We start from the raw sequence: 27,816 nt of genomic DNA on the forward strand, positions 1-27,816 counted from the left end.
GGTATACGCATTATGTGACTACTTCGGGATCCGACGAGTTAAGCTTCTCCGCTCTTTTTATTGCGGAGGAGTAACCGAGCTTTCGGTTGCACGTCAAAAGATCCCCAGGTGGTCCAAATTAATCCTCCGCTGGGGCGTGCCAGATGCCCGTCGTTGGTTTGGCCAGCTGTGAGCCGTCTTGTTATATATCAAGCAACCAAGCTGCCGCCCAGAACAACCGGACAGCCATTATCTCGACCGGGTGCATGCGTGCGGTGCATGCACCGGGGACTGACACGTGTGACGTCACAGCTCCTCGTGCATGCGCAGCCTGGCTCTCCAGGAGCAAGGCGAAACTGCTCAACCTCGGCCAGTGGAGGTTACACTACAAAAGTATGAAACTTTGTCCCCAGGAGACACGACGCATCAGTATTGGAGCACCTAACGACGCAGCAGCTCACGCTGTCAACCCAGCGCAACTGCATCGCTTAGACTTTAATGCATACCAATGCACGCGGAGTGGTTTCGTTTCATTAGGGTTCTCAGCTCCTACCTTCGGTAATGGCTGTGCGGCGGCACACCGGTCGCATCACATGATATGAATATGTTACGCTGTAGCAAAATAGATCGCCTGACAAAAAATAAAAAAATTTTTTTAAGGGGGTGTTGGTGTCTTTTTAAGTGCTAGTACATAGCCTGAAGTGTCACACACATAAAAAATAAACACTAAAAATATAAAACCACAAAGCTTTCATATTAGAGTTTGACGGAACCGTTTTTGCTAGGGGTGTGCAAATACTCGACTATACGAATTCAAATCGCCATAGAAAGTTCCCAAATAATTCGATTTGCGAATCGAACTCCTAGTATTCGGTCACTCGATTACTCAATATATTCGGCCAAAAACGTGCGGTCGGCGCGGAGCTGACAAAAGAGCCGTTCTTTCACCCCGTTGTTAGCCCCATGATGTTACACAGATCATGCGAGAAACACATCTTCGACAAAATCTAACACAAAGGTTAGAAAAAAGAAAGGTAACGAATGCCACAAACTTAATCGCATGCATATTTACTTATGATCGTAACGCAATCTAACCTTGAATCACAACCGAAACATCCTGTGTGCGCCGCTTTTAGAGGAAAATAGTTGGGAGGCCCGAATTCCACGCCATGCCTAATTTTTTAAACGCTTAAAGCCCCTCGTTTTAAATTGAAGCGCCGATGTAGAACATGCTTGCCACACTCACAGATATCGGCGACTGCAACATCACAAAAAAAAAACCTTGTTAACCATGCCGATGAAACCAGTCACGACTGCCAAGTTCTCGTCGTCATTCTTTTGGAACCGCAAGCTGCAAATTCTGATTCGGAACGAAACGGAACGGAAAAATAGTGTGCCTAGATTTAAGAGGGTTTCCAATTGTTCGATAGCCGGGTTTGAATTACGAACTGTGAGAAGGTGACAAAGAGACGAAAGCGTCGATCGGGGCAGGCGTCGTCGCTTTGCCTTCTTTCCACGCGACAACACAAGACACGCATACCTACGACCAATCTGCACAGGAGCCGTCTCCGTTGTTTCAGTTTCGCTTGATCCCTTTTTTTAAATCTAGGCTCTCTAAAACAGGATAGATGGACAGAAAAATAGATGCATAGCGGCAGTTGGGGGAGTGACTTGCGCCACCTAACTACAGGTTCTGTCTAACCTCAGATTTTATTGTTTAAGCTTGTTTACTCAGATTTAACAGCTACCTGTTAATATATATACAGTAAAACCTCGTTATAACAAAGTTGAAGGAGCGGTCGTAATTATTTCGTTATAACCATTAGTTTGTTATAGCCAATGTCCATTTCTTCCCACTATTAGCAAGCAAGGGGAATTATAATTGCTTTGTTATATCCATTAGTTTGTTATATCCCGTTTTGTTATAACAAGGTTTTACTGTATATACCGTATTTGCACGAATATAACGCGAGTTTCTTTTCGAAATTACGTGCTCCAAAACGCACCTCGCGTTATATTCGGAATCGAGTTCAGCTACGAGGCGCGCGAGTCTGGAGAAAGCCAAAAGAGAAAGCCATCCTTCGGGCTCAATGCAAAATATACGGTGGGAAAAGGAGTGGGGGTGTGGAGGGGAATTTATTAGCTATTGGGCCACATGAAGGGGTGAACAGAAAACATGAAAAAAACATTTTTATCGCTTTTGTGTTTTTACAACGGGCGCACGCTGCAGAAACTCAGCGCACCGCGCGTGCCATGCGGAAATGCGGGCACCGGTCAATTCGAGCCAAGCCAAGCCGGGCCAAGTCAAGTCAACACAAGCAAAGACCACCGACCGCGTTTACGCAATCGTGCAACACGAGGCATTTGTTTACGCAGAGGGACCAGAACCACAAGTGTGATCGTGTATCGGGTTCAGCAGTCTTTTCTCTGCTTGCGCATTGTTTAGTTTCCGCTCCAGAGTGGTCTGGTGTTTGTGTGTTGGTGCTTCTGCCTCATGCCTTGTTTGGATTGTGGACTGCCGAGGAGCTCCCGCGTAAGAAAAAGGAAGTACCAGACAAGCAGGTGCCGGTGCTGCTCCTTATCTGCGTAGTTGCCAAGTCGATTGTAAACGGAAGGACCTGAGCAGTGAGGATGAGTGCAGTCAAAACATAAACTGATATTTCTTCTATTTCCATTGACTTTTCACTTCTGCTATGCCCCCGAGTGCGAGAAATTGACGCGGCCTCGGGTTCGCGTTATAATAGTAATAATATTTTTTTTCTTTTTGGGGCATCAAAACGTGCCCTCGCATTATATTCGTGGTCGCATTATATTCGTGCAAATACGGTATATATACACAAACTCATCTCTGTTACGTCACGGCGCGGTGGTGGCGCGTCGGTCGCACTTCCAGTCTGGGGCTGTGGGCAGAAGTCCCTATGCCAGATGTGTATTCCTGCGTTGCTTTGAAAGTAAACAGAAAAAAACCTGCCTTCTCGTCAAAACGCCGTGACTTTGGCCGTACCAAAAGTGTCGAGAGAGGTTTGAAGGTCAGTTTTCACGTGCTTGCTTTGTCCGAGAATCGGGATATGTGCCGTGAAAAGGGAAAAGCATACGCCGTCGGACAACGATTGCTTGGGAGGGAAGCACTTTGAGTTGAATTCACGGATACTTGTGGTCATCAGATTTATTTGTTTTGTTCCAACATGAACGCCAGAAAACCGCCAAGTTGTGCGGACCACCTGCGGACTAAGTTCAGTGCGCCTTCAAGTTCAAACGGCCGCCTGATCGTTCGAACTGTCGTCTGCTCTTTCAAATGTTTCTGCTTGTCACCTGCTCTCTTCGATGACGCCGGCCTGTAGACCAATGGACCTTTTCCGAGAAGCGTTCTGCGCACGCGCGAGTGCCTGATGCAAAGCGGTGGAAGTCGGCACAAAAAATCAAGGAAATTCGGAATGAGGCTGTAGATCGACGAGTAGAACACGCAATTGTAGCAAATATATAATTGTGTTACACAAAAAAAGAAAGTGGACGGAAAGAAAAACACGACGTTTGGGTGAACGCTATGGATGACCCTCTTTAAAGTCGCGTTGGGCATGCGACGCAGCTCAGAGAGCGACTGGTAGGTAGCGACTGGAAGCAACTGGTAGCGTAGCTCCCAGTATCGATTGGTAGCGCAAGTAGGTCACTTCCTCAATTTTTAGTTCGTGCAGCCACCGCCTGGTGCCGTCGGCATGTGGAAAAGGTCAATTGCTGGCCCGGTGCTTGCGATAAGAAGTAAGTGCAGGCCTCAAAAGACTTGAATTTGAAGGTTGGTAAGCAGGCTCGATGTAAAAGATAGATACAAAAAGATGTTGATCATTGTTACCAGTGACCATCACCGACTTGTTATCCCTAATTCACTTGGTCCTATTCTGCTTGCGATTTTCAGTATCGACGTCGACTATCTCAGCTACGGTTGACGCTTTTGCAGCCCGAGCGGCGTCGCGACTGAAAATTGCGAGCGAAATCGCATCATGCGAATCAGGCTTTAGCGTACATACTGAGGCGTCCACGCAAAATGAAGCGCCACATGTAACATTATTCACGCGAAGTTTTGCGGTGTAACGAACCTCGGTAATTTCGCTGACGCCGCTCAAGATAGTCAGATATCGCCAGAAAGACGTAGAATCAACAATTTGAACGCGAAAAAGGGCAGGGGGACTCACACCGAAGCCGACAACATCGCATTTCAATGGTTTGTTTATGGGCGACGGCGAGTTTCTTGCCCACATCCCTATTGCGCATGCGCGGCGCCGATGGCGTCCGCTAGGGGCGCTTCGGTTTGTTTGTAAACATGAGTTGGGGTGTGTGTGTGTGTGTGTGTGTGTGTGTGTGTGTGTGTGTGTGTGTGTGTGTGTGTGTGTGTGTGTGTGTGTGTGTGTGTGTGTGTGTGTGTGTGTGTGTGTGTGTGTGTGTGTGTGTGTGTGTGTGTGTGTGTGTGTGTGTGTGTGTTTGTGTGTGTGTGTGTGTGTGTATATAAAGTCCTGGGTGTCCTTTTTCGCCCTTAAAATTGAGACCAAGCATAGCAAAATGGAAAAAATTGTGAGGGTGCAGGCGAGCTGGTGAATATTAACCATGTTGAATTAACCGGAGACTGGGGTAGAGAAGAAACATCAAAACGTAGAAGGGAGAGAAAATAGACAGGACGACGTCTCAAACTCAGCTCAACTGAGCTGAGTTTCAGACGTCGTCCTGTCTATTTTCGGTCCCTTCTACGTTTTGATGTTTCTTCTCTACCCCAGTCTCAGGTTAATTCAACATGGTTAATAGCAAAATGCCCCTTTTCTGAGTTATACAAATATTTAAAAAAAAGAAATGTCGCGGCGTTAGGTCGTGCTTTTAACGAGAAAAAAAGGCACGCATGGCTGTAACTCTGGGTTTTTTGTGACGCTTAGGGTAAGTAGATTATATTTGCGTCATAAAATTCTATCTTTATGCCCAAAATCCATCAGCAGCCGCTTTTTTTTTTTGTGTCACCAGAGTTTTTATACATTTGGGCTTTTGTTCTGCACGAGATGCATATTCTGAACCAGGCGCATACCCTGCACATATAATAATCTCATTCACAGCACACTTTGAAAAATTCCTACAAATAAAATCAATATTCAATATTCTATTTGATATTCATCTTTTTTTCTTAATTCAATTCGGTATTCGATTCGATAACTACTATTTGGTATTCGCACACCCCCTACTTTTTGCACATCCATACGGTACGATGAGCCCTCCGGTACGCAGTGCGCATGCGCAACCACAGAAGACCTGCATATGCGCAGTTGGTACCGCATCAGATGTGCAAAAACGGCTCCCTAAAACTCTCCAACATGAATTGCCAACACCATACTTAAATTGCAAAAGCTGTCCCTGGACTAGAATCCTTTAAAACGGTTTGACAACACCCTATGTAAGGAACCCTAATCGTAAGCTAAGTGCACTTCACTAAGCCAAGAGGCTAAAGAGCTATTTCTGGTTTGTTTGTTTCTGGTGCTGCTAAATTATCTTTCGTTACTCTAAACAATCTGCTAAACAAGCTAAAGTTAAACAAACAAACGAGGAACAAAAAATAAAACATCAAAATCAAAAGAAAAGAAGACAGCTTTTTGCGCGAGTTTTACGGTGGCAAAAACTGGATACGCCGCTGGAGAAGCGAACTGATGAGGAGTGCATCAGAGGGAAGCCCGGAGCTCCAAATGCTGCTGCAGAAGAGCCTTTCTGTTTTTCAAGGGCCCCGTGCTGTTCATCCCTTTTTCCTGGCTGTATTTGAATCATCTTTTAACTGCCGTTTGCTGTCGTTGAAGCAGCGGTATGACATGAGTAGTTTGCAAGTATGGTGCATGCTAATGTCACCGTGCGTGCTGACTAGCTTTGCATGCGAGTACTACTTTGTTACTGTTTCTAAGCACCTGTATGAGCACATATTTTGCACAAAATGTGCAAAAGGCATGTGTCCTAGAATTCGCCGTCGGTTGTCTTCGTGTTTCTGCTGGAATGAAGCTTTAACCCAACCCTGGCATCTCCGGATACAACAGTGATAAAAAGTAAAGATCACAATATTAAATTAAGCCTATATTTGTTTTGCTGTCCCCCATTTCTGCAGCAAAATACCGATGCCCAGATGTTTTTTTTGTTTCTTAAGTTTTAATGCAAATGAAGCAAAGTTCAACACTTTTTTTAACAACTGGGAGCTGTGAACTTTTTTGTTTGGTGCAGGAAATGCACGGGTGGCCGGGTCTAAGGTACAGGTATGAAATTATTTGAAGTGGATCATGCCTGGTGGAACTGGTAATCAGTCCGATATTTCCATGCATGACTGAACTGGAGCAAAACCACAACCAAATGCAAAGCTAGCAGTCCCTATTCGGCCACCCAAGTCCGAATAATGACCAGTTTGACGGTCCATTTAAGTTCCAATTCCGAGGGCAGGTCAATGAATGAGGGGAAGCGAGCCCAAGACTGGATAAAGCAACGGTGGGTACCCACCTGGGGTGCCTGGATGGTCACTCCCGCAGTTGTGGTCTCGAAGGTGTGGTCAAAGTGACCATCAAACCTGCTCACATCCGTTGAAGTGCCTGGGAAGACGGCCAAAAAAGCCACATCAAGAAATGAGCGTCATATTACAATTTTAATTAAATGAAATGTGACATTTTAGAATGTGCATGGTTTCCGTGGTCCGAGTCAATATTGCGTTAATCAAAACGGGCCGCACAATTCGAAAGTTGGGTTCTCATTCATGTTTTACAACTGACACATTTTTGAGATCACGGTAACAACAAAAAAATTACCTAGAAAGTATGACCACCAATAACATTTTCGGGGCCTATAATTTTAAGTGGACTTCCACGGCTGTAGAGAACTAGAACTTACTATTCATATACCGGTCGACTAATTTTTCGTCAAGTTCAGAGGGTATTTTTTTAAGTTTACCTTTTGCCGAAACGTCGGAGTTTATTTTGTTTGATTCCCAATTCTCCGAAATTCAAAGCTTGTTTCCCATTTTTCAAAAATAAAAATAAATAATATTCCGCTGTGGTCGATTCAAAAGAATGCGCTCGTACCAAATAATATTTTTTCAACTAGATTTGACGTTGGCGCCATTGCCTTGGGCAACATGACTTGGTCCCACGATAAAAGTTGGGGACAAGTGTTGCTCGGATAAACATCAATAGCTTAAAATTAATTAACTCCCAAAGGTAGCCCTTCTGAACTTGTTCAGGTTGACCAAGCAATGGTGTTCCCTTGACTTGGTGAGTGGTAATAAGCATCACTTGTACATTATCTCCCACACACCCTACAAACCGGTTAATTGGCAGTCTCGATATGAAATGGTCTCTCAAAACTTGGCAAACAGACGATGTCTATTCCTTCCACAGTCTAAGTCCATGGAGCAGTTCAGCCGGAGAGTTTGCTTCGGTAGACACCCAAAAACTCCTTTAGGCTCGCACAAATGTTGCTTTGTTCTTGCGCGATAGTCTGGACGTGTCCTTTTAGAACTCGACTGAACCTCTTGGCCCGTCTGTTTGCCCGCGGATGGCAGATAGCAGACCGACGGCGAGAGATTCCTCTCGAAAACTCCCGGAACGTACGGGATAGAAACTGCAGACCAGGATCCGAAACAATGCGGAGGGCAAGTTCGTCTGCTTCTTGCGCAGGGGGTAGAGGTGACGTCAAAATGCCGAGCCCTGATTGGCTGATCGCGACCCCCCTATCTGAGCGTCGTCTGCTCCTTTGCAACGTCGTCTGCGTCTGTCTTACCTTTCCTGCGACTTTCGGAAGTGCAGAGGGCAGATTCACGAAACGATCTTACGCCAAAAAATGTGCGTAAGACATAACTTAAAAACAAATTCATATTCACGAATTCGTAAGTTTTGCGCAGGTTACGACAAAATCCTTCGACAGCTCCGAAGCTGTCTTACGCACTTCTTACGATCAAATCAACATGGCCGACAGCGTCGCGGTCGCGACGACCCACGGACGTTTATTTTTCTACGTGCGCTTCTCACGCGTCCCGACTTCAAGCAGCAAGAAAAAAGTAAAAAGCACTTGAAACAGACCACGACGAACAAGAACGCTGGATCCACAAACACCCGGGAAAAGGTCCAACGGCCACGATTCCGCCGAACGTGATCAAGCGAGAACGGCAGTTAGGCCTAGCAGGCACTCCGCGACTCGGCGACCGTCTGCCTACGACCGGCTAGTGTGCTGAATGGAATATGTCCGCGCGACCCTTGGGAACCCTTCCCGTATTATACTTTGATCGCTGACCTCAGTTTTAGATTAAGAGGTCAATTTCTTCCTCTTGTTATCTCCTTGTTTCCCGAGGCAACGGTGACTCTCGCCGGTGAAAAAGTGGTGAATCTCCGACAGACGCAGGAAAGGTAAAGCAGCCATCGCTTTGACTAGCAGACGTAAAGCAGACGACGTTAACTGCGCCAACCCGCCGACGCCATTAAAGAATGAGGAGTCTCGCCGCATACGAAAGGAGGGAAAAAGTATTTGGGAAGGGAACTTGCGGACACCAACACGCTCACGCTCGGTTCTTAGCAAACAAACCTCGGCGCCTCGGGACACCTCGCCAGTGAGTCCTTTGACTTCCCTCCTTGATGCGCGTTTGCTAGTTGTTAGACAAACTACAGTGTACTAGACAAACAAAACGTACAGCTCGAGTTATTTCGTCTGCCCTCTCTGAAAGGCGAAGTCAAGCTCGCTCGTAAAGACCTGCACTTCTGAAGGTTGCAGGAAAGGTAAGACAGACGCAGACGATGTTGCGAGCAGACGACGTTGCAAAGGGGCAGACGACGCTGAGATAGGGGGTCGCGATCAGCCAATCAGGGCTCGGCGTTCTGACGTCACCGCTACTTCCTTCCTCATGCGCAGAAGACGAAAATGAGCCCACTTGCGAGGCGTATTACGTCGAGGTAACCTTCTCTGCCGAAAATCGTTGTTAGAAATCGCAACAAACTCCAGCCATTGGTCAAGTACAGAAAGCAACCTGCGGCCACTTACTGTAGTAGTTCGCCAAAGTAATTGCAAATCTCAATTCTGAAGGAAGTCCGTAGAATGGTGCAACAAAATCAATTCCTAGCCGTTTCGACGCACCTGATGGAAACGGTACTGGTTGGAGAGGTGGCACTGCTGTCACTGCTGTCTTGTCGGTCGTCTGACACGTGTGACAGTCTTTGATGCAAGTTTCTACTTCAATGTTGATCGTGAACCACCAAAAGCGCAGATGTAGACGCTGTTTGGTTTGCACAATTCTCCATTGCGAATTGTGCAACGTGGCAGGACATAGGGCAGGACATCGCAAGTTAAGCACCCTAGCGCAGTTTTGCGCAAATGGCGCAGCAACCACATCAATGCACTTCTGCCAGAACCTTTCCTTCTTAGCTGCATGGTCCCCCCAGTATTTGCACTGCACAACAAAATACCGGACCAGAGCTTCAAGAAGCACGGTGACTAGCATACCCTGTTGGACTTCCAGAAACAAAAAGAAAAGCAAAATAGTATTCTCGTATGACGATAGACGGCAGCACTTGCCACCATCTATCCTGTTCAGTATTAGCGTGTGCTTATTGACAGATGGCGCCATGTTCCCGTCATTTCATATTTTCGTCATGCGATTTCCGCTTTGTGTTTTCCTTGTTTTGTGTTGTGACCCATAAAGTCAGTTGCGTCATCGTCCACACCCCAGTAGGTTGTCTCTTCCTTTGTCTCTCTGAGCCGACCGTTCCACGACGGTCCGTCAGTTCAGCGGTGACCTGACCACTGGCATCCAGCGATGAAGTCTACAGCCAGAGTCTTCCAATCGCGAGCCCGTCTCTGGGCACGCTGGTCATCATCTATTTGGTTTTGGGGCTCATTCGCTCGTATTAGAGGGTAATTACCACTCGGCACACTTTTTCCCCGCTCGACTATCGGGGTGTTTTGGACTAGGCCCCGAGCACGCAGGAGCCACGTTCTAAAATACAAAATACAACATCCGTCTAATGGCTAAGCCTTCGCATAGAGCAAGTTGACTGGAGGGCTGTGAGTGAAGACACCTCGCCACGCATAGCGGCACGCATGCCACTGGAGTGGAGAATAAAAATCAAGATGATTCGAAACACAATTCAAACCATATTTTAAGTAGCACCAGATTGACTACGATAACTTAAATCGACCTCTTTCCAAGTAAAATAATCGGGGAAATATTATCTATTTACCCCTTGTCTAACATTTTATGCTTTCAAGGCGCATTTATATCATATTTAATGCAAAGAATGATCGAGCAAGGAAGATTTATATTAGGCACCCATTTTTAAAAACCCATCTAGTAGAAAAAACTCATTCTTTTCTAGCTGAAGTTATTTAAATAAAATAAATAAAGATTAAATCGAATAAATCTATTTTATATAAAATAAATCCAATTTATTAAAACATTCTCTCACAATTCAAGATTTTTTTTCCTCTTGCACACCAGGCTCACCTCCCATGTCGAAGCCGATGACGGGCACACGGTCCAGGGGGCTGTACGAGGTCTTGGCATACCCGACCACTCCGCCAGCGGGACCAGACAGGATGGACCGGGAGCCGGAAAACCTGCCCCCATTCGGCGAGATGCTCGAGAGCTTCGTCCGGTGCAGACAGAAAAGATTACGGTAGCCCATAACTGAAGTCGAGATAAGGCGGAAGAAGATGCACAAAACGAAGCACACGCAGACACACGCAACGCCTCCAACATCGTTCCATCGGAGACAGCGCAAGTCTCAAGTGTCTCGGGCTTAGTCATTTTGACGGTAACCAGCTTGCCCGCAAGGTAGGGAAACTGAATTGGCATTGATGTTATGTGACATCAATTTTCCCGCTAAATCTAGCGGGGAAACTTAAAGACATGCGACGTCACAGGCCACGGCTTCACGAAATCTGGAGCAACTAGCCAAAGAAGTTTTCTCATTAATAAAAGTTTTGTTTGGGCTACGGCTACTAAACAAAATACGCTACTTAACGGTTTTCGCTCGAGCTCCATGGAGCATTCCTCTGTTTCAAGTAACTCATTTTCCTGCACAGATTATTGGCTGTATTTATTCAGTCAAAACTAGCAAACAAGTGTCTCTTACTTTATTGTACCATTTTATTTTACCTAAATATTTGTTAATTTTATGTTAGATAAAGCTAGCAGTTAAGCCTCCATACATACTCACAACATGTTTGTAGTTTTATTATTTTACTTCATTCATTTCATCTGGTGATGTTAAGCATTTGTGCATATCTATATAGTTTGTTTTAATCTTGTCACAGTAATCAGCAACAATTATGGATACATTTTTAACATTGTATTACCTTAAGTACAATTTGAATGAATAAGAATGCGCAATTTCTGAAACTTTGAAATTTCTCCGTCACATTTCTTTTTGATGCGAAACGGTGCAAGAGACAACAGAGGCCATGAGCGAAGCCAGTTGATGAACTAATTATGTTAATATGCAGTAATCGCTGTTCAAAAATGTAATAAAATGTAAATCTTTTCCAGTACAGTATAGACTACTTACAACGTAACCGCTTATAGTGCAGGACCGGGTATAACGTGGCTTTTTTAAACCACCGGTTCGCCTCCCATAGAACTCCATGTAATTACATAGTACTTAAAATGCAGGTGCGCGAAGGGAAATACCGGTTATAGTGCGGTTTCTGGAACAGCCCGCCGACCGCGCCGACCGACCAGTGCAGCGAGCACGCTTCCCTGTGCGACACTAGATAACGGCGCTAGCCGCAAGCGGCACTCGCGGGGCAAGGAGGTTGCTCGAAGAAGTGGGGAGAAGCGAAGAGAGAGGCTTCAGTTGCCATAGCGACAGAGGGACGCATGCACGTGTCGTTCACATGCGTGCGTCCCTCCTCTGCGTTGGAAACAACCGCAACGACAGACCAATCGTAGGTCGAGGAGAAGTGTTCGCGCGCATTGCATGCCGGTCGCAGGCCAGCTTCTTCTATTTGCAAACATGGCGTCAGTTGTGATCGTCGACGTAGACGGCGTGGTGGAAGCTCATCGTTCCGCGTAAAAGCGCTATCCTTGACTGTGAATTTTCTTTGTGTGTCGCTATCATAACCCAGCACGTACTAGAAGGGAAGATCCACCTACTCGTGCGGCGATGTTGTGGCGGCACTCTCAAGACGGCAGAAACGCCCGTGTCGTCGTGTTTGTTTACTTCGACTGCAGTGGTGCTTTCTAAGCATTTGTGTTTTCGAACATCGCCCGGATTTCTTATTTGGAGCATTTCATGCCTGTGCTAAAGTTGAAGGTATTACTGGTGCATACCGTATAAAGGATGCGAGTTTTCACGCGTTTTCATCACAGGAGAAAAGTGATTAGGGTTAGCAATCCTGAATGCTCGCAACGTCCGTCCGGAACCCGCGACGCCGTTAAAAGGCTGCGCCAGGCAAGAGTCGCTCATTTCTTTCAAAATGTGTGACACACTTGAGAGAAGTGTACAGTATAGACCACTTACAATGTAACCGCTTATAGTGCAGGACCGGGTATAACGCGGCTTTTTTAAACCACCGGTTCGCCTCCCATAGAACTTCATGTAATTACATACCGCTTCAAATGCAGGCACGCGAAGGGAAATACCGGTTATAGTGCGGTTTTCGAAACAGCCCGGCGACCGCGCCGACTGACCGACGCAGAGAGCACGCTTCCCTGTGCGACACTAGATAACGGCGTGAGCCGCAAGCGGCACTCGCGGGGCAAGGAGGTTGCTCGAAGAAGCGGGGAGAAGTGAAGAGAGAGGCTTCAGTTGCCATAGCGACGGAGGGATGCACGCACGTGTCATTCACGTGCGTGCGTCCCTCCGCTACATTGGAAAACAACCGCAACGACAGACAAATCGCAGGTCGAGAAGAAGTGTTCGCGCACGTTGCATGCCAATCGCAGGCCGGCCGGCCGGCTGCTTCTATCCGCAAACATGGCGTCGGTTTTGATCGTCGACGTAGACAGCGTAGAAGCTCATCGTTCCACGTAAAAGTACTATCCTTGACTGTGAATTTTCGTTGTGTGTCGCTATGATAACCCAGCACGTACTAGAAGGGAAGGTCCACCTACTCGTGCGGCGATGCCGTGGCGGCGCTCTCAAGACGGCAGAAACACCCGTGTCGTCGTGTTTGTTTACTTCGACTACAGTGGTGCTTTCTAAGCATTTGTGTCCTCGAACATCGCCCGGATTTCTTATTTGCCGCATTTCATGCGTGTGCTCAAGTTCAAGGTATTACTGGCGCGTACCGTATAAAGGATGCAAATTTTCACGCGTTTTCATCTCCGGAGAAAAGTGATTAGGGTTAGCAATCCTGAACGCTCGGAATGTCCGTCCGCAACCCGCGACGCCGTTAAAAGGCTGCGCCAGGCAAAAGCCGCTTATTTCTTTCAAAATGTGTGACACACTTGAGAGAGAAGTGTACTAGTCTGGTGAAATAAAGACTTTCCTCAAACTAAAGCTTTATTTTTCATCTAACATAAAATAAATTCTTTTACGAAGGTAAGTTGTCTGATGGCATGCATTTTGGCCTGAAAAATTGATGTTTTGGTTATAGCGCGGTACCGCTTATAGTGCGGATTTTCGCGACTCCCACGACATATGTTATATGCAGTCTACACTATACTAGTCTGGTGAAATGAAGACTTCCTGCAAACTAAGCTTTATTTTTCATCTAACATAAAATAAATTGTTTTACAAAGGTAAGTTGTCTCATGGCATGTAATTTGGCCTGAAAAATTGATGTTTTGGTTATAGCGCGGTACCGCTTAGAGTACGGATTTTCGCAACTCCCACAACATACGTTATGTGCGGTCTACACTGTAAACATATTTCTCCCTTCGGAGCTGACACACATTTTATTTCGTGGGTTTATAATTTTACTGATACCAATGCACCTCAAAAGGGTCGAAACTCAGAATTATTCTGAATTCTGCGCTGCCACCACACGTGACTACAGAAAGCGGTGGGGGGGGGAACCTGAGTAGCAGGGTCTTGAGTGGTAGCTCTTTTGCAATACCAAATCTCGGATTCAGTGCAACGCAGGTAAATAGCCTGTCAAGGCCTCACATCCAAAGAGTATGGCACATTCCCTAAGCGAAGGCTAGGAATGGCAGGGAGGCCAGTGCGTCCAGCACTCACATGTGCATGGGGGTGAGACCTCCGTCCGACTGCATGAAGAGCACCGCCACATCCTGCAAGAAAAAAGAAGCAAGATTGTAATCCATGCCAAAGAAAACCCCAAAATACAGTGGGGAAAACGTGCCTTCAGGTTTTCCTGGAATCCACGCGTGAATCCCTCCACATACTTCTTGATGCACGGGGTCAGGTAGGCGTCCACACAAGCTGCAAGAGCCCAGGACAGAACCTTCAGCTTGAGTCAGCAATTCTCAGACACACTTGCAAGCTCCACAAAGCTCTCGGTAGAACTGTTTTTGTCTACAAGTTTGCCTACACCATTGTGTACAGTGGAACCCCCATTATGCGACGCCTTACACCTTACGATAATTTGGTGAGGGCCCAATGAACTCTCGATAAAAACAATGTAATAGAAGTTCAGACTTCGTGAAGTGCGATTATACTCATCCCGCATCACACGATGAACCTGGCATGTCACATCGCCGGTAGAAACAGACGTAACACAAAAACAAAGACATTCAGCCTCTCCACTCTCGTGAAGAAGGAAGACCAGCGGAGCTGTACTCGATACACTGCCGCAACGCACACGCGCCCGATTCCCGTTTCTTCTTGTCCGACACGCCGCTGATCGTGGATACGTCTCCGGCAAACCAGAGTCAGTCGCACACGGCGCACAAGACACCAAACGGGTTCTCCACGAACTCCCTCCGGAACCTCGCCGTTGCACCCGGGAACTGTTCAGACGGCGTGGAGTGCAGTCGTCGCCGGGCCTCGCGCTTACACTTAGCCTCGGTGGCACGATCGTCGTCCGTGACGTTGGCTCGCCGGTGCCCTTTACATTGCTGGTTCTGTTCTCAGCGGCGGCTTTCCAGGCAAGCAATGTGCTCCTTGGCGAGGGAATCTGAACTGCACGACGCAGTGGAAGTCGAGGCGACAGCGGCTTTGTGGCGGTTGCACACCCATTCGCGCTGCTGCGTATGTCGCTGCTCCTTCCACAGCCAGTCTTCTTTCCCCGAAAGGGCGCGCGGCTGACTTATCGCGAGTCCAAACCGAAACTGAAAAGAGCGTAGGAGTGTAGGAAACAGCACCCAAAACAGACGAGGACGAAGAAACAAACGTGACGAGCGCTGCGCTCGCTATTTGTGCTTCTTCTTCGTCGTCGTCTGTCTTTCGCAGTTTCCTACGATGAATTCCCACTAACGTGCCCAACTATCAATTCTTCTATGATAGCTAGAAAGGTTGTTGCCATCTACGAGCGACGGCGAAAACCAGACTGGTTGCGTGCTTGCCGCCGTCGCTTATAGATAGATGGCAGTAGCTGTCCAGGTAGGTTTGTGTCGACGTACCGGACACGATCCTGGGAAACCTTTCCCTTAACAGCTTCGCTGTAGAACTGTGCACTGTGCTGGCGGTCGTATTCTGCCTGTTTCCTCCTTCCCCAGCAAGCCATTCTTTGGCGTCTCTTCATTCCTTTACCAATGCCGTTGCATTTGGCTGTCTTTGACCCTTCACCTCCTTTCAATCAGACTACCCTTGAATCTCGTGCTCTGCTCCCTTTTACTTTTTTTCTTCTTTCTTGGACAATGTACTGCCGCTGCCGTGCTGCGAGGCTTAAATGTTGGCAGTGATCGCAATGTGTTTTCGAAATCCGAAAAGGAGGCGCATCTCATTGTGTTCTTTGCTTATGATTTTCATATGCTTTGCAGTTTACATGCTCTTGAATAATGATGTGCCCTGCCGCAAATGAACACCATTAATGTACAGAAAGACGAGGTGAAATCATAATTGGCACAGTGCCGGCAGTATTTACAGCTTGCGACTTCTGGAGCACGTCGAACGTCGACGACAGCGTCGCAGTCCACGACGCAGAGTCGCTCAACAAAGTTGTCAAAAAGAAAACGATCCAATCCCATGACATTTCGGACGAAGGTGGCGGTGTTGCAGGTGCTGAAAGCTGCAGGTACCGAAAGCTGCATGTGCTGATATATGCAGAAATGTCAGATTTGACAACACTTGACAATTTTCTTCGAGGTTGCGGCCCCCAAAAAGAAATAAATTACCACCTTTCTGAGAATGAGGGAAGGTGAAAATAAAAGGTCGTTGGCGCATTTACCGCAGTGAATGCGCCCCATGTGCTGAGAATCACGTGACCCAGAACAGCCACTCGCCATTCGGGTTCCATTACATCAGCCAAAAGCTGCGCCCGTTGGTTTTTAGAGCGCAGCTCTTAGGCGCCCGTTTCCAGCTTGAGCGGCGTCGGCGTAACCAAGGTCACCCCACGGTTACGTGACCCCTCTCAAGGTCACCCCAAGGTCACGTGACAACACCAAGGTCACGTGATCCCTTCCAAGGTCACGTGACCCCCCAGGTCTCGTGACCGCCCCTCCCGAGGTCACGTGAACCCCTCCCCCCGAGGTCAGGTAACCCCCCCAGAGCATATTAAAGAATGAGGGGAGGAGGAGAAGGAGGAGGAGGAGGAGGGGTCTACCCACCCCTCAGTACCCTTCCCTCCTCCTCCTCAAGAGCTGTGCTCCAATTCGGCGTTACAGAGAGTTGTAAATGGCTTTCACTTTTTTACCACCATTCTTGCCCAGAACGAGAGCTTTCTATGGGGCTCTCCCCCGTGCACGAAGGGTAAATAAATAAATAAATAAAAATACTTTCAGCCTTTCCACTCTGGTGAAGAAGGAAGACCAGCCAAGCTGTACAATGATGGAACGACCTCAAGGACGACTTCTTAGACGACCTCAAGGACGACGCCTAGAGGACGACGTCTAGGAAGACCTCGAGGACGACTTCTAGGATGACCTCGAGGACAACCTCAACCACGACTTCTAGGACGACCTCGAGGACAACCTCAAGGACGACGCCTAGGACAACCTCAGGGACAACGTTTAAAACAACCTCAAAAACGACTTCAAGGACGACCTAGAGGACAACGTTTAGGACAACCTCAAGGACGACCTCTAGGACGACCTCGAGGACAAACAGTCTGACAACGTCTAAGACGACCTCAAGGACAACCTCAAGGACGACTACTGGGACGACCTCGAGGACGACGCCTAGAGAGAGAAATTCAGCATTTCGATTCTAGTGAAAATCACAGTGGAAAGGCTGGAAAGGTTGCCGCCATCTATGAGCGAGGCCGGCAAGCTGGTTGTCTGGTTGCCGCCGTCGCTCATAGATGGCAGTAGCTGTCCAGAGTTTTGCGTCAATATTTGTTTGGTACCGACATGATCCTGGAGAACCTAGACCTTAACAGCATCGCTGTAAAAGTAAAATCGAAAGTCCACAAAATGACGCTTCACACGAGACTACCCACACCACGCTAGGCCAAGCAGCCGCGGAGCGATCGTGTTTCGAAAATGATGCTTATCATGGTTCTCAGCCAAGCACGGCACTCCTCGTGTGCATTACCAACAAGTCAATAATGATTATTTCTGCCGCTGTTTTTCAATGCACATTGATATAGCTTTGTGAGGGTGTTCATTACTAGTCGTACATGCCAAAATTGTGCAATTTTAATAATCAATTGTTTAGCGAAAAATCGGTAATTTTAAGCTGTATCTCCCCATATATTTACTATCGCAATTTCCAGCAGGCCATTCCTTGTGTACTGCCCCGTGTGAGGGCTTTCGAGGAAAGAAATGGAAAGGGCAGACAAGGCGGGCATCTCCCCCAGCAGCACACTCACCTGTGAAGCCCCTGGGCACGACGCGGACCATGGGCATCACCTGGGACGAGAGAGAGACGTGCCGGAAGCCCAGCTCCAGGGCCACCTCCCCCACCAGCCGCTCGTGCTCTTGGAACCTGCACAGGGTGGAAAGGAGCTAAGGTACCCTCCGACCAGCGTGCCTGCCACATCCACAAAAGGTGCCCTTCAACTCGCGTCCGAAGAGGTCGGAGGTGCGTCATGCTGGCAGCGGCACGGTGGTGGGCACTTGTTCCGCCCTAGGTTGCACCGCTCCCAGGCGGTCGACAAAAAGCAAAGCAGACGCGAGTTGACGGCGACCCTCGCGTTCACTCGTCCTTTTAAAGCAGTAGCTTTAAGGAGCTTTTGTCGCAAAAAAGCCGTTTGTGAAGCAATGCGAAAACGTGCGAGAATTTCAAACAACCCACAACGTATGCGTGAAAAAATATGTTGCGCGTGGAATGAAAGTGAATAAAACGTGACGTGTAATGAGAATTAAAGATCGCCGCATGCCTCAAATGATTTCACTTCACAAAGCGATTCATATGCCTTACAGAAAAAATTTGAAGAATTTTAGGCAGGATTCGAACCCACAACCCTTTGGTTGTGAGCCACACGCACTACCGACTAGACCACGCAGACAAGCTTGCACAGCTTGGGAACGTTTATATGTATAGCTATCGCATTCCACTTTTAAAGGCAAAGCTTAAGCGTCCTTCGGTAATTTTTTGTCAGGATTCCTATAGCTGACCTCCGGCATCGCAAAGCCCAACGACCGACAAGCTAGTTTACGCGACGTCATTTGCCGCCGCTTGGGAACCACTTTCGACATGCGGGTGGTATAAGACGCGCAACGTTTGGATGCAATCCAGGCAGCGTAACCGAGCCGGTTGTCGGCCCGCCCACTCACGTGTAAGAGTGCAGCAGTGCCACAGCCAGGCTCCCAATTCCTTTGGCCAGAACTCGCTCCAGGTCGGCCCTCAACTTGGGTACGTTGAGGGGCTTCACAACGCTCACCTGCAACGACGGGCCCCGGGTTCTCAGACTGGCTTCCCCGGGGCACACCCATTGGTTCTCCTTTCCTCACTCGTCTCTGCACCCGAGCGAAAAAGCTTTATGCACAGTTCTAGCAGCCTCCCACCGATAACGCGAGCTAAACAGCGTCGTGCATCGTCGCTCACGACACCTCGCATCTGTATTTCTACAATCTTTTCTTGAGTAACGACGTTACTTTTGCCCTTATTTTTCCCAGTTTCACGACCTTCAGATATTGTCAAACAAGTACGATCTAGCCGTCCTTGCACTTAAGAAACTATGCAGTCTGACATTTCGAGTGCCACAAATCGGCCCAGAGCAACTCTAGTTTCTCGCAGGTCACGACCCGGCTATAGGCACGTGCGCGTGAAACGCGAACAACCTAGCGATCCCTATGCATGTGTTTGCTCTTTGCGACTGAACACTTGTTGACACCTTGAAGCGCAAGTGTGGTCCTTCAGTGCCCTTCTCACTAATAAAATTGAGAGTGAAAATTAAAAGCTCGGGACCTTTGTTTGTTGATGATACGAAGCGAAACTGAGGGAAAAGGACAGGATGAGGGCACATTGAGATTCGAACGAGAAAGCGTCGCATTTGAATGCGTTCCAACAGTGTGCAAAAACAAAAGAGCCTTTGTACAGTATATAGACCACTTACAACGTAACCGCTTGTATAGTGCAGGACCGGGTATAACGTGTCTTTTTTCAACCACCGCGTCGCCTCCCTTACAAATCATGTAATTACAACCGCTTAAAATGCAGGCGCGCAAAGGGAAATACCGGTTATAGTGCGGTTTCTGGAACAGCCCGCCGACCGACCGGCGCAGCGAGCACGCTTCCCTGTACGACACTAGACAACGGCGCTAGCTGCAAGCGGCACTCGCGGGCGCAAGGATGGCAAGGAGGTTGCTCGAAGAAGCGAGGAGAAGCAAAGAGAGACGCTTCAGTTCCCATAGCGACGGAGGGACGCATGCACGTGTCGTTCACGACGCAAGAAGTTGGAGCGAGCTCAACTTTCCCCTGCTGCGCTGGAAACAACCGCAACGACAGACCAATCACAAGTCGAGGAGAACTGGTCGCGCGCGTTGCATGCCGGTCACGGGCCGGCTTCTTCTATCTGCAACATGGCGTTGGTGGTGATCGTCGACGTGGGTGGCGCGGTCGTTCCGCTCATTGTTCCGCGTAAAAGCGCTATCCTTGACTGTGAATGTTCGTCGTGTGTTGCTATAGTAACCCAGCATGTACTAGAAGGGAAGGTCCACTTACTCGTGCGGCGATGTCATGGCGGTACTCTCAGAACAGCAGAAACGCTTGTGTCATCGTGTTTGTTTACTTCGACTACAGTGGTGCTTTCTAAGCATTTCTGTTTTCGAACATCGCCTGGATTTCTCATTTGGAGCATTTCATGCGTGTGCTCAAGTTCAAAGTATTACTGGTGCGTACCGTATAAAGGATGCGAATTTTCAAGCGTTTTCATCACCGGAGAAAAGTGATTAGGGTTAGCAACCCTGAACGCTCGCAACGTCCGTCCGCAACGCCGTTAAAAGGCTGCGCCAGGCAAAAGTCACTCATTTCTTTCAAAATGTGTGACACACTTGAGAGAGAAGTGTAGTAGTCTGGTGAAATAAGGACTTTCCTCAGACTAAGCTTTATTTTTCATCTAACATAAAATAAATTGTTTTACAAAGATAAGTTGTCTCATGGCATGTATTTTGGCCTGAAAATTGATGTTTTGGTTATAGCGCGGTACCACTTATAGTGCAGATTTTCGCGACTCCCGTGACATACGTTATATGCGGCCTACACTGTATTTAAAAACAAGCGAGATCTAGTATGTTGCTTCGTGCAATAAACTGGGGACGAAGTTTTTTGTTTTTGTATGTCTTACAAAAAAAAGTACCGTATTTACTCGAATGTAACGCAAGTTTTTTTTTAAAATTTCCCTTACCTAATTTGGGGGTTCGCGTTATAATCGAAACGCCTCAAAATTTGCCTTGGCGGTGTCGCAGCACAGGCTCTTTAAAGGGCAACTCCGCTTCATTTTCTATATTTAGAAAACTATGTAGCCCTCTTCAGTATCATATAGGAAGACCCCATGTCAAATATTACGATCTAATTCCGTTTATATATTTAATAAACTGGCCAGGAAACCTTCAAGCGAGCCAAGTCGCTGAACTCTGCCAACTCTAGCGTGCGGCGCGAGGCGCAATCATCAGCGCAGTCAATGCCACGGAGTTGGAGCGGCCAACGTTGAACCACTACATCAGAGGCATGACTACGTCATTCTCACGTTTTGCTTGATTTTACTTCTCAGAGCGAAATTGAATGATGACGTCATGAGTTTCTTCTCCCGGTGTTGGCTGACCGGGCGTTCACGTGATCACTGTAACACGGATGTGCTAGTTTGCGCTGCCCTGCGTTTCTCCGCTCCCCTTCTCCTCTTTCTTCTTCTCCCCTCTCCCCCGGGCCATCACCGTCCACGCCATGTGAAGCAACCTGCCTGCGTCCAATAAAAAAAAAAAAAAAAAGGACCTGCCCGTGTCGCGTGTCCTGTTTCTCGCTCCCTCCCGAACGTCACAAGACCACGTGGTTCGACGTGACGTGGCCATGACTCTGATGACCCGAGACCACTGTTTCCTGACGCAACCAAAGTTTCGGTTTCGGTATCTGATGTTTAAATTAGGATTACACAAATAATATTCCACATTTCGCGAATCCGAAGACGTAGAGTTGTTTAGTAATGCTTTGTGAATGTGAATCACATGGAAGCCTAAATTTTTCAAAATTGAGCGGAGTTGCCCTTTAAAATGGCTACGACAAATCTCGCGATCTTTCAATCTTGTGCTGGCAACATATACACGCTGGAAACAGCCAATACGATCCTATTTTTGTTTGCGACTCGTTGCACCCATGTTAGGGTTACGGGTTACCTTCACAACGCTTTCTCTTTCTGTTAGGGTTACCGTACCCATGTGCCCGTGTTGTCCGTGTTTTGAGAGCTGCTGCTACGTGCTTCTGCGACTGGAGTCGAGCGAATGGCGACGCGACAAGCTCAGTACGACGCCCGCTTTAAAAGAAGTGCAATTATGATGGCTGGGGAAATCGGAAACTCTGCCGCGGCTCGACGGGTAGATGTGACGGAATCGACTATCCGTGGGTGGAGGCTCCAGCGTGAACCCGGCCGAAAAGGCTTCCGCGGACCACGTTGTAGTACTTTTTAAGGTACTTTTCCCCTCACTTAACTCGCGTTACATTCGTGCTCTTTTTTTTTTTTTTTTTCGCGCTGTGAAAAGTTATTTCTTGCGTTACAATCGTGGTCGCGTTACATTCGAGTAAATACAGCAACTAGAAAGTAATGCCGTCACTTTTTTAAAGTAGCTGTAACTGCAACGGGTTACTCTTTCGTTGCGGTGACAGTGACAGTAACTTGGAAATTTCTTTTCTAAGAGGACGCACCACCTCAAATAATCTGATTTTTAACCAGTCAGTCGATTTTATGAAATTTGGAGTGTGTCCTCACCTCTATCCCTAGTTGCACTGTTCAAACTTTCACCTCCGTAGAACAATTTTGTGCGGAGCTACAAGAGGAAGTCGCTTCCCAGTAAACAGTCACCGCTGTTGGTTGGGGATTTAACCTTACCTAATTGTTGCGCAATATTTAGCGCATCTAAGCTCGAGCCTCAACCACAACATATGGAGGGGGGGGATATCTATTTTTGATGCTGAAAACTTGGCTTTTTGACTAAAAAAAGTGGCAATTCTCAAGAAAATGTTTTGCGGTTAGTTGAACTTCCTGCTCACCAAAATCTTTTTTTAAAAATAAGGACTCGAATTAAACTAACACATAAATAGATAGCCGCACTCCCCGTTAAATTTCAGTTCAGAAACATCTTTCATGATGAGAAAATATTGTGATGCATTAAAACGATAAATTTCCTAAGATGAAGTTGGAGCTAAAAAAAGTGAAACATAGAAAAAGCAACTTCAAGTTTCCATACCACCACACTTTATTGTTCCAAAGGTGGTGGCACCTAGGAGGCACCAGGAGTGAAGGTGGTACTTTCCACTGCCAGATCCTGCTGCACCTTGGCAATGGCCTCCTTCTTCCTCCGCTTCTGGGCCAGTTTGGAAGACCAATGCGCCTTCAGTTGAGACTTGCTGATTTTGGCCCATGTGGCCTCAAAGAAATGCTGTTCTTGGTGGCTCCCCAGCTTAATGCTGAGCTCTGTGAGCACCTTCTCAAAGCCCTTGGGCCCCAAGTTCAGCTCCACTGCAGCACTGCCAAAGCAACTGAAATCTAAACTGCTCTTTGAGACGCAAACTCTGTCTTCGGGCAGCACTTTAACATCAGACCATTGACCAATTCATTTGTGTTCTGCACCTCCATTCTGAAACGTCTTAGCAGCAGGTCTTTTGTGCACGAGGCGATTGTAGATGTGCACTAGCTGCTTGGCCACCTCTCTAGAGAAGGATGGATGGTGAGGCTTTGGCTGGGATGGCTTTCATGCTGCCTTTGGGGCCAGGTGACGATTAGAATGGCACCATGACTGTTCCCCTTTTGGGCATACAACGTGTCGTGGCTCCTCGTCTTTTGAGTGAGTGCGTAAGACTTGCCATCACTCCTCGTTGCATGCACCTGACATCTGGGGCGTCGTCCTTGAGTGCACGTATATAGTAGTTGAAGAGTTTCTTCATAACTACACTGTAAGCTTGCCCCTGCCTCCCAGCACTTTTGTGGATTTCTTCAGGATATCCAAGGTGGCGTACATCCGGATTTACGCAGTGCTCCTTGTGGATTTGTGAATCCTAGAGGTCCAGGGCAACAACACTGGTGTATGAGTTGCTATCACCGTCGCAGGGGACCCTTGTGTACTGCAGGCCACGTGCGATGGAGCGACTGAAGATCTTCACTGCTAATCCACCAAAGTTTTTCTGGCACCTGAGGCTTCTCAAGCCACGCCTCATACTCGTCAGAGTCCTCTTTTAGGCCAGGTGAACACCCGTGGATGTAATTATTGATGAAGCGAAATTCAGCACGTTTAGTCTGCAGCTCTATCCCCACACCGACACCAAAATGCGATGTTTGGCTGCGCTTATGCGACATTCTGTCGAAGGTCACACACACGTCTAACAAATCTTTGCCATTTTCTGTGCCGGAACGGGTCTGCTTTGCTTGCGCTGCTTGCTTCATAGAAGCAGTTGCCGCCAACATCGACGCATCATGAACTTTGACAGCGAGCTCCTGAAATGACTTGAGGTGGATCGGTCGCAACACATTCATCTGCGCAAAAAAGTTCCTCAGTTTAGTGTGGCCAATACCACAATCCCGGAAACTCGGAACAATGCGTGCAGCAAGCTCATTTCGACAAGTATCCTCGTTTGTTGACGAATGTGGAGAATCTAGGATGTCCCCACAGCATGGGCATTCACAACTGAAGGAGCACTCCTTTGTTGCACCACATAAGCTTGAGGTCTGGCTTGAAGCAATTTGGGCAAAGAAGACAGCATACTAAGTTCATGATCGCACGAACGTCAATCAAGGGATACCCATAACAGATCTGCGGTGACGGCTGCCTCTTCTGTTAGGACCTCGTCGAAGCACGTTTCCATGAGCAGCGCGTTCTTTCGCTCGATTGCCGTGAGCAGATTTTCCTCTTCCTGCGGTTCATTCTCCTTCGAGGTTAAAGATCCAGGCTCCGTTGGTAAAGCTATCTGGGCGGAGAGAGATGGGCCAGGCGGCGGCAACGGCGATCCCCTTCGCTCGGAAGGCATGTGACGATGGCGCAACTTGAGTAGGTCCGTGTGAGCGGCGCCCATCCGAAATGACACTCAAAGGAAGCCTTTGGATCTCGCTCTCACTTGGCAAAGCTGCGTGGCTTTGCCAAGTAAGAGCTAGATCTAAAGGCTCCCTTTGAGTGTCGTTTCGTTTCTGGCATGTTAACATCGATCGCGAAAAGAGCGAGAAATCTGATGCACTTTCGATACACAGATTATCAGCAACGGCGAGCATGACGGGCGCCAACAATAAAAAAAGCAGACAAACCCACTTGACTTGCAGTAAGACAATCCCCTTTCTAGTTTCTATTTTCTTGGTTCAATTTTCTTTTTCTTTCAAGTCTCCTCTATATTTTGTCCAGTCAGAATGGGCACTGAGATTCCTGTGCACGTGAAAGCTGGATTTCTACAGGATTCTCAACCGTGCATAGTTTACTTTCATATGAAAGGACTTACCGTATCGGGACCATGAAGAAATTCCGTTTAAACAAGAGTAAAATGATCGTGCGGATCGTGCTTAACTGGTGCGGAGCTGCGGCGATTTGAAAATTGTAAACAATGAGGTCTCGCGTTCGTGAAACATCCAATTTTAGTGTCGTCGGCTCGTCAAAAAAGTTTTATTTCTCCGTAAATATTGCAGATATCGCTATAAAACTTTAGAAAAGAGAGCATTACAAGTTGTTGATCCCTAATAATTAAAACTAGAAATGCCATTTTTTGCCGAAAAATCGCGATTTCACGCCCGTGTCCCCCTTAAAGAAACTAACTGCAATGAATCTTGCAAGCAACTTACTCCAGACTGCTTAGGACCTTGAATGTGTACATTGAGGAGTGCTTTATCAAACACTTCCACAAAGCCAGCGTCAATATGTGTCCATTTCTGTTCAGTCTTGTACCGAAGCTTCTACCTCCCACTTTTCAGATATTTCAAATAAAAGCATAGGGCATAGCAGGCGGCCACCTCAGCATACATCCCAGCTCGCCGAGGTCGTCGAGGTGCTCCTCTGACTCTCCGAGAAGGTAGTGCAAAGTGGTGAAGCGTTACGCACGTGCGTCGGTGCGAGACGGTAGAACTCGACTCAAGAGCGCCGGCACCAAGTAGGCTTAACAAGAGCAGCCCGGCCACTCAAAGAGGTGCCTTTCTTACCATATTGTGCTTCTCTGCTCTCAGACCCACAGGTTACTTCACAGATTTGCATCTGAGTGCGCTCAAGTGCGTCCCGATGCCCCCTAACCTCTCAACACGCCGGCACACTCAAGTCATCCACTGGCTAGCATCGGAAAACTTTCGAATCGCCAACGACTAAAGGTTTAGCGGTATTTGCGAGATTCCATATCCGCACAATCTCGGAAATATTAGTTTGCAACATTGCCAGAATTATTTAGAGCTTCCGGCGAAAAAGGACGCGAAAAAAATGAAAGAAATATATACATAGTCAAAACTGTTCAAGGGCAACTGACAGATGGCGCCAGTCGTCGAGCGGTTACGAGGAAATGTAACGCAAGAGCACACTCAAATGCAAATGAGCAAACCGTCCTTACATCCTCACTCTTTTCCCAGTTACCAAGGCTTTAGTGCAGGTGCCTGCTGAGTATTTTGTGGCAGGAACCCGGGGCACTCGAGGAAACTCCCCCCGTGGGAGCCTCCCCGGGCGGCTCACCGTCTCGCCGGTGGTTCCTTGGCACCTGGCCGAAGGCAGGTCCAGCTGGCAGTCGCTGCGGCAGAGGACCACCCGCTCCTCCGCCTCCACCACTTGGTCGTACAGCACCTCCGGCTGGGCGCATGTCTGCAACGGGGGTCGGTAGAGCATCAGAATTAATTGGGGGAAAGCTTCGATGCTCAAGTACAAAAACTGAAAGCGTCCGGATATCTGAGTTCGATAACATATGACGTCGCCGAGTCCTTGATGACCTCAAATAAAAAACATGACACTGAAAAACACAAGAAACACCGATCGACCCTTCTGCCATATATACACCGCTTGTCCCACTACTTGAAGAGAACAGTCGCGAAGTTTCAAGTCCAAGTCGTGCTTTCAGCTCCGGGCAAACTAAAAGGGCTCTGCCCTAAGGTCAATTGCCAGCAGCATGAACAGCAAGAGTGCAGTGTAAAACATCGACTCAAGTATGTAGAATGTCAAAGTGGAGTGGTATATCAAATACCATTTACTTGCGGCAAAGTGTATGTAGGTCAGTCGGGGCGACGTATTAATACGAGATTAAGAGAACATGCCCAAACACTGAAATCAGAACCATCGGGACATCTTGCGGTGCATGTCAGAGACTGCAAATGCTCACCAACATTCAACAACACCAAAGTTCTGAAGCAGTTCCGTGACAAAAACATTAGAGAGCTGTACGAGGCTCAAGTCATCCTCACCAGTGGCGACAAGTGTATAAGCGCGCCATCAGTGACCCTAACACAGAAAGAACTTCAGTTCCTTCGGTGTTTCCCCTAAACACTTGAAAACCAAAAAGAACTTCATTTCTAGCGGTGTTTTGACTGAAAACTTTTTAGCAGGTTGCTCTTCTTTTTTTCTTCTTTTCAATTTTTCTTTTTCTTTTTTTTTTTTTTTTTTTGTTTAATAGACAGTTTTTTTACGTGACAAGCACTTTGCCTTCAGCTAAAGTTAAAATATTTTTGCTCCGATTTTAAAACCAAATATGCTCTTTGTAGCAGCAGTGACTTTAATTTTATTTTTTTTTAATTTTCTTCTTTTTCACATCCACCTTATCGTTCTCTAGATGCTCTAATAAATTTGACAGTTGTAAGTAAGCGCTCTGTCCTGTACCCTCCTTCTCTTCTTATTCCTTTGCGCTTTTAAAACCACCGTCTAGAGGCCGGTAGAGCAACCTATTCCCAACACGCTCCCCCACCGGAAAACATCTCGTACAACGACTCTTTTTAAAAACCGATATACAGCCGCCGACATATTTTTCGGACACCGATAATTCGGACTCGTTCGATATTTCGAACCTAAAGGAGGAACCGTGACCTACCCGATACAAATAGATATATACGACCAATGTTTCAAAGAGCTTCAAGTCCGAAAGTTCAATCATCATGCATCATTGTTACCATTTGGCTTCGTTCACTCGCCATTCTGCAGTCGTAGACTCTCGCATTTCATCTCGTCTCGGTGAATCATGTTTTCAAACTACGCTGGCTTGGACATCG

At 47.4% G+C, this 27,816-nt stretch overlaps 1 protein-coding gene across 3 annotated transcripts in view; it reads right to left on the reverse strand.

The window, feature by feature from the left end:
* LOC8025851 (5-oxoprolinase) overlaps positions 1 to 27,816 on the reverse strand; it is a 240,122-nt gene that overhangs the window by 177,995 nt on the left and 34,311 nt on the right. For all 3 annotated transcript variants that reach the window (XM_029972619.4, XM_042292107.1, XM_042292106.1), the window contains exons 3-9: positions 26,300 to 26,425; positions 18,740 to 18,846; positions 17,833 to 17,948; positions 14,266 to 14,345; positions 14,142 to 14,194; positions 10,463 to 10,575; positions 6,481 to 6,569 (exon numbers count right to left, since the gene is read on the reverse strand). In XM_029972619.4, the coding sequence (XP_029828479.2) occupies positions 6,481 to 6,569; positions 10,463 to 10,575; positions 14,142 to 14,194; positions 14,266 to 14,345; positions 17,833 to 17,948; positions 18,740 to 18,846; positions 26,300 to 26,425 (684 nt within the window). The remainder of the gene's footprint in view (positions 1 to 6,480; positions 6,570 to 10,462; positions 10,576 to 14,141; positions 14,195 to 14,265; positions 14,346 to 17,832; positions 17,949 to 18,739; positions 18,847 to 26,299; positions 26,426 to 27,816) is intronic.

The sequence above is a fragment of the Ixodes scapularis genome, unplaced genomic scaffold (genome assembly GCF_016920785.2).
Source record: "Ixodes scapularis isolate PalLabHiFi unplaced genomic scaffold, ASM1692078v2 PGA_scaffold2__306_contigs__length_199485367, whole genome shotgun sequence".
Taxonomy (NCBI): Eukaryota; Metazoa; Arthropoda; class Arachnida; order Ixodida; family Ixodidae; genus Ixodes; species Ixodes scapularis.